Source organism: Stigmatopora argus, chromosome 14 (assembly GCF_051989625.1).
Source record: "Stigmatopora argus isolate UIUO_Sarg chromosome 14, RoL_Sarg_1.0, whole genome shotgun sequence".
Taxonomy (NCBI): domain Eukaryota; kingdom Metazoa; phylum Chordata; class Actinopteri; order Syngnathiformes; family Syngnathidae; genus Stigmatopora; species Stigmatopora argus.
In genome coordinates this window covers 5349793-5357289 of record NC_135400.1, presented here as the reverse complement: position 1 = coordinate 5357289, position 7497 = coordinate 5349793, and the positions used below count along the sequence as shown (strand labels likewise).

At 37.2% G+C, this 7497-nt stretch overlaps 1 protein-coding gene across 1 annotated transcript; it reads left to right on the top strand.

Annotated features, from left to right (window-relative positions):
* Positions 1-379: 379 nt before the first annotated feature.
* Positions 380-7305, top strand: litafd (LITAF domain containing). Its single transcript, XM_077618382.1, has 5 exons — positions 380-520; positions 4538-4584; positions 4661-4741; positions 6167-6359; positions 6455-7305. Exons 2-5 carry the CDS (start codon positions 4542-4544, stop codon positions 6570-6572), a joined length of 435 nt encoding a protein of 144 aa, XP_077474508.1. The 5' UTR covers positions 380-520; positions 4538-4541; the 3' UTR covers positions 6573-7305.
* Positions 7306-7497: the final 192 nt, after the last annotated feature.

Below are 7497 nucleotides of genomic sequence, written 5' to 3'. Positions count from 1 at the left end.
TGGGAAAAAAAATTATACTCATAAGGTGTTTAATTTCGATTTCTGTCTTGATGTCAAACAAAAACAATCAAAAACATTCCGAGTTCTGAAAAACTTCGGAACCCACAAAAATTGAGTATCGACTCGTGTCATGGATTAACAGCTTGTGGCCTCCAGGTTATATTTTCGGTCCTAAAGGGCTTGAAATCCTCCCGTTTAGCTGATGATGTTTTACTGCACACCTCAACAGGAGTGAGAACAGGTTTGACTCCCTTTTGTTGAGAGACACAAACACTCCTTCAATGATCTATGAGAGACAGAACATAGTTGAATACTTTGAGTTACGCCTAGCGAGAATAGCTCGTACATTTCAGGGGAGAGGGTGGGGCTTGTGGGTGTGTTGCGGGTGAGGCAGGTTGGTTGGTTTGGAGGTACAAGTGACACTGCTTTACTTTAGAGTGGTGTCACATCTGGAGCGTAGGTAGCATTAGTGGCAGCACCTCGCTCGAAACTTGCACAGTGACAACAGATCCCGGACCAGGTGAGACTCGCTATTGGCTCTTTATTTTTATTTCAATTTTTTGTTTTGTTTTTTTGTCGGAACATATTGGATTTATACTAAAATAACCAAAATGGAAAGTGTTTTTTTTACGAGGGTTTTAAATTGAAATTCGAGGCACATTTAAATGAATATTCTTGGGGAATTTTTTTAACATGGAATTGTAAAGTAATATATTTGAAATCAGTTGGCAAAATTAACAATACATTCAAGATATAGAATATTACAGCTGTTTTTTTAACTAGGCAGACTGATATGAATATTTTTTTGCTATGCCATCATATAATTAAATACGTACTTGACTTAAACTGTTGGGGGAAAAAATATCAGGGCGGTGGTCCTTCACATTCTCTCATTGGTCGGTAGTATTTGCATCTTGGCCAGAGAAAGAACACATTTCATTTTTTAATGCCACCCTTTCAGTTCAAATCAATTGGACATCTACTCGAGATAAACTCACTTGCAGGAAGATGATGGTGCGCCACGTAATTGGACGTCTATCATCGTCAATCGCACTGAAAGTGTTCATCATGATGCAAAAACAATGTTTTGTCAGGCAGAATATATTTCTTTACCCCTTCATTTTATTATCCTATCGACTCTTATTCATGGCGCTAGATGTCCAATCTATTTTAACTGGGAAGGCCGACCGTTAAAATTACAATTGGACTCCTATTCCCATTTGCTTGAAGCATTTCAGACATTTATTCCTTTTATTTATATTTGGGTATTTAATTTATTTAAAAGGTATGGTGCCTTTTTTTAAAAAAGAAACATGCACATGTAAATAAGTAGGCCCGAAAAAGTGACCAATGCAAATGAAAAAATAAAAATAAATAAACTGACAAAAACAAAATAGACAAATAGGTACATCAAAAGTTCAAAATAGTGCTGACAGACCTGTTTTTTCCCCAACCACTTTTCCCCATTATATACAAAATAAAGATCTAGATTCTAGAGGATCTGGGATTTAGTGTTAGGGATAACTGTGAATTGTTAAATGTCAAATCATTCCATAATTGCCAAGGCTGCCCACTCCCTTTTAAGATGATTAAAAGGGAAGCTGAGGATGACGAACATTCTTCCATCTGTCAGGTTAGACCAGCGCAAATTCTGCATGCAGTCAGACCACACCTTTGGCTCAGGATGTTATGTCTGACGCAGGTCGAGAGCCATGTTGTCTTGTTGTTTTGACCGCAGAATGCAGACTGACCTGATTGCGAACCTTTACGTGTTAACACATTGGTGTGGGAATTTTTTTTCCTTGTTTTGTATTACATTCTTATAGCCCTCCTTTGGCATTCGATGAATTATTTCTGCCCTTATGTATTTTGGAATGGACGATTTAAAAAAAGACTCAATTTGAAAATTTACTCAATTAGAGACCTAATCCAGGGGTGTCAAACCCAGTTTGGTTGGGGGGCCACATTCATGTGGGCTGGACCATTTTAGATATAATATTTAGATATTTTTTTAAATAAATGGAATAAAAGAACTGGATTAAAAGGCCTGAATATTAATTTTTTATAGATCTAAAACAATGTTTATTTTAGCTTTTTTTAAAAATATATTTTTAGATTTTACAAAATGATTTTTGAACTAAAAACACAGAAAAAATGATTAAAAAATTACAATTATTGATTTAAAAGGGGGAAATCAGGAAATTTAATATACATCTATACTCTTCATTTTAATTTGATCCTAAAACAGAAACTCATGATTTACTTTCCCGGGCGACACAAAATGATGTGGCGGGCCAGATTTGGCCCCTGGGCCGCCACTTTGACACCTGTTCTAATCCATGAATTTTAGTAATTACATTTTAATTGCATAGCAACATTGTGCCAAAAAGTTTTCTATTTTATTATTTTGAAAGGATTTTAGTGGACAAAGAAATGGAAAAAAATCCTGGAAAGGATTATAATATGAATTGCACTTGAATACAAAAGAGTACAGGGATTCTACCATGTTAAAAATTTAAAATATCTGATGTTGAAGTGTCGTTTTAGGTTTGTGATTTTGGAACAGACTGACATTTGAATGTTCAAATAAAGACAAAAAAGCAAAGTGGGTATAGGCTTTTTAATAGTTGAAGAAGCAGAAAAAATGGTCTTAAAACTGCAAGTAATCTTAGCAAAAATTATGTGAGTACTGTATTTATTTTAGTCCTATTTTTTTATCAATGTATCTTTTGTTTTTTAGACAAAATGTTCTTATTTAAACTCAATTTCAGTAGTTGATAGCTGGGTTAATGTATTCATCAATTTAGTCTACCAGTACCCTTATTTAAACACAACAAATATTTTATATTCATTCATTTTCTGAACCGTGTTATCCTCAGTAAGATTGCGGGGGGTGCTGGAGCCTATCCCAGCTGACTTTGAGCCAGTTTTTGGAATGTGGGAGGAAACTGGAGTACCCAAAGAAAACCCACATAGGTCCAGGGAGAACATGCAAACTCCAGGTCGACCAACCTGGATTTGAACCCAGGACCTCAGAGCTATGAGGCCGACGTGCTAATCACCCAACCCACCGGGCCCTTAGATATTTAGTAATTAATTGTAAAAAATAAAAAAGGGTATTTTTTTCAATTTCAAACTAAATAAAATTATTTTTAAAATACTAAATGAAAACGAATTTTAAATTATTTCTATTGACTTCATTAATTATTCTCAGAAGGGTCCCTGGGGGTGCTGGAGCCAACTCCATGGAGTCGGCGGGCAACATCTGCTATACTGCAATAGCATTTTTATTTAATTGCTATGTTTAATAAATCTTGTGACATTGCATAGCTTAACTCTCCCTGCTATTGACGTCCAATCCATATTAACATTTTAAATAAATTGTACGTCAATTCCCATCAATAGGTGTCATCAATGTCAATTACCCACTTTTTCCGCATCTTTTAAATACCTATCGCCAGGGGCCCATTTCCACCACCTGTTCTTCATGGGATAATTTCTTTCAACAATGTCAAATATGAATATCTCTGAAAGCCAAGCCCAAGTCATTATATGCAGTTCTGTAACTCACCTGCAAACATAGCAGCTGTACGCATGCAACATCCAATCAAAATACAGCCTTTGATCTATTCCCATCTCTAGACAATAATAAAAGTGATGACGCTTGCGAAAGGTGACGAATGAGGGAACAACCAGTTAGCCGAGATTAGCTCCGCCCATCATGACACTCGCAGACGTTAACTCATTGGCTACCATTCAGTGCTCTGAACAACCAATCAATTAATTGCTGTGATTTGCAGTGAAACAGCTACTGACAGTGACTCAATGCAATTTGACAAAATACTAGATATAAATGTAAAGTATATACATCTAAAAATGTCTAATATATTATTACAAATATAATACATTGAAATATAAATTCTCACTTTAAAAGTGAAAACCATGGCAACTATTTTTCTTCAATGGCCCTTCCTTCACCTTATTGGTTGGCATCATAGTTCTCCCTGGATTTGTGTGGGTTTTCTCCGGGTGCTCTGGTTTCCTCCCACATCCCCAAAACATGCATGGTAGGCTGATTGGACACTCTAAATTGCCCCTAGGTATGAGTGTGAGCGTGAATGGTTGTTTGTCTCGTGTCCTGTGATTGGTTGGCCACCAATTCAGGATGTCCCCCGCCTGGGCCCTATTGTTGGCTGGGATAGGCTCCAGCACCCTTGTGAGGCTAAGCGGTACAGAAAATAAATGAATGAATGAATATGAATAATCACTATAAGAACAGAGTGGTTAGCACGTCGGCCTCAAATTCAAGATGCATCTTGGCCAGAGGAATAGCATATTTGTTAATACGCCACAGTGAGCTTTAACAATGTTAATTACTTTTGGTTTTGGATTCTAAATGAAGACGTAAAACTGTAATTTCTGCTACTTTATTAGCATGATATGTAGTAAGTAGCCAAGACAAGCGTTTGTTTGTCAAGACAATAAATGGAAAAACAAATGAAAATGTCAACACTGATTTTTGTTTCTTCTATTATAGCACAATGGCATCTGATATAAAGCATCCACCGCCGTACACCATTCCAGGTATGATCATTAATATCGCTGTTATCTGCATTTTATGTATTTTTGTTTAACCAATCTCCTGTGTGCTCTGTTTTAGTTGAGCCGTCAGGTGACAAGGTCAAAGTGTACCATGTGCACACCCCATTTAACCCTGCCACCCCAACACCAGTTACACCAGGTAAAAAAAATAATGGTCACAAACAATGCATTTTAACACAGTATAGTTTTAATTGAAACCCGTTTTAAGCCACTCGTTTAACACTTTAAGCCGTTTGGACCAATTTTTCATAAGGCCCATTGGTCCCCAGGCGTCGTCAATGGCATTAAAAGATAAGCTTTATCCTCACTAGGGTCGCGGGGGGTGCTGGAGCCTATCCCAGCTAACTTCGGGCCAGAAGCGGGGGACACCCTGAATTGATGGCCAGCCAATCACAGCGCACAAGGACACATACATCCATTCACGCTCACAATCATACCATGCATGTCTTTGGAATGTGGGAGGAAACCGGAGTACCCGGAGAAAACCCACGCCAGGCCCAGGGAGAACATGCAAACTCCACACAGGTGAATGGACCTGGATTTGAACCCAGGTCCACCCACTGTGAGGCCGACGCACTTACCACTCATCCGCTGTCCACAAGTATATTGTGCATTTTATTTATTTTCTTGACTATTGACATGGTAGATTGTAATTGAAGGTATAGAAATTATGAACAGATGGAACAATGTACTTAGCAAAAAATGGTGGAAAAAAACTGAAAACCTGTTTTCTAGTCTAATTTCTCCAAAGTAGTCTTTAGTCTGATTATATTTTTGCACATGCTGGGAATTCCTCCAATGAGCTTCAAGGGGTAGTCACCAAAAATGGTTTCAACTTCACATGTATGCATTTTCAGGGCTAAATACTGGGATTCCTCCCATAAATTCATTCATTTTTTGTAGTGCTTATTCTCACAAGGGTCGCGGGTGGGGTGCTGGAGTCTATCCCAGCCAGGTATGAGCAGCAGGCGGGGGACACCCTGAATCGCTGACCAGCCAATCACATGGCACAATGAAACGGACAACCAAGTACACTCACATTCATACCCAGGGGTCATTTAAAGTGTTCAACCAGCCTACTATGGATGTTTTTGGGATGTGGAAGGAATCCAGACTACCAGAAAACCCACACAACATGCAAACTCTACACAGTAAAATTAGATTAGATTAGATAACTTTATTCATCCCGTATTCGGGAAATTTCACTGTCCCAGTAGCAAGTGGGTGAGAATACAGACACAGGAAAATACATTTTAGACATCAATAAATAGGTAATAAATAAATAAATAAATGGGTAATAGATAAATACACACATTTAAAAATAAAAATACAAATAAATAAACAAACAAATCAATCAATCAATAAATAAATAAATACATAACCTGGGATCGAACCTGCAAGTTACTTTTGAGGAAAAAAATGTCCCAAAAAATATGTACACTGGGTCTTTTTAAAAAAATGTAAACAAATAATCACAAATGATATATAGATGAATCAATTTTGACTGTCAATGGCAGCCAAAAGTTAATCATTCAACTTCTTTTGTTTTTGCAATGTTCATCAGTGTACACTAGCGGAGGCGGCGGCTTAGGATCAGGCTTCGAAAGTGGGAAAAACAAAACGAGCTATGACACGGCGCTGGGTTTTAATTCGGGCATGACCACATGCCCCTCATGCCAGCAACAGGTTATGACCAATGTCGCTTACAAACCAGGGATGTACTCATGGCTCATGGTTCTTCTCTTCATTTGTCTTGGGTGAGTGAGGGTCCTCTCTGATCAGCTTTCCACAATGATCTATTCTTTGATTTGAAGGCCTTAAAGCAATCCTTGACTGTATGCATTTGTTGAAGGTTGGTGGCCTGCTGCTGCCTGATCCCCCTGCTCATCAAGCAGTTTAAGGATGCGCACCACACATGCCCCCGCTGCAACAGATTGTTGCATGTGGAGAAGAGAAAATGCTGTAAATGAGCACCCCTAGACCCAACCTCATATATCAAAATGAGACCACCCTCCCTGATGACAAGAATGACAAAGCCACTTATTTTTATGGTGGAGCCTGCTTTACTAGCACGGTTTCAATGCACTTCTTTCTCCTGTTACAGCTACACCGTTGATTATACATATATAGGTATATATATATGTATCTATATATAGTTCAAATGAAGGCTTGTACATACATCCAAACCTCTTGTGTCTCAAGGAATCAATCACATATTAAAAAAATGGAAAGTGTCATAGCTGTACTGCAATGCAACAGAGTAAGCTATTCAATGCATATGTCTGTTTATGAAGGAATAAAAACACTAATATCCATGCCAAGTATGTAGAGCAATGGCTACGTGTAGAATAACATTTAAAACAAAGTATCTGGAAGTTTTGGGCATTAATCATCTTGAAAAAATGAACATTTTTGTGCTCTTATCTGGGATCTTTATTGAAATAAAAAAAAATACTGCACTCTTAAATAAAATCCAACCTTAATAAATTCCAGTGACTTCTCTAATGTACTAAGTTTTTTGGCATGAATCATCTTGCAAAAATGAACATTTCTGTACTCTTATCTGGGATCTTTATTGAAATTAAAAAAAAAATACTGCACTCTTAAAATAAGAAAATCCAACCTTAATAAATTCCAGAGTGTAACTTCTCTCATGTACTATCTTAAAACCATTTGTCAAATAAAATGAGTCTATATAAATTATTTGCACGTGCTTTGTTTTTCAATCTCGTGATATAATCTCACCAAAATCACATGGGAACACTAAAGTTTATTACAGTTCATGTTTTATCTAGCATTTTACATTTTATTCAAACCTGTAGTTCATCGTTCAAACCATTACAAATCATTGTCAACAGGAAGTGGTGTATACATACCCGATTATAAAAAAAAAAA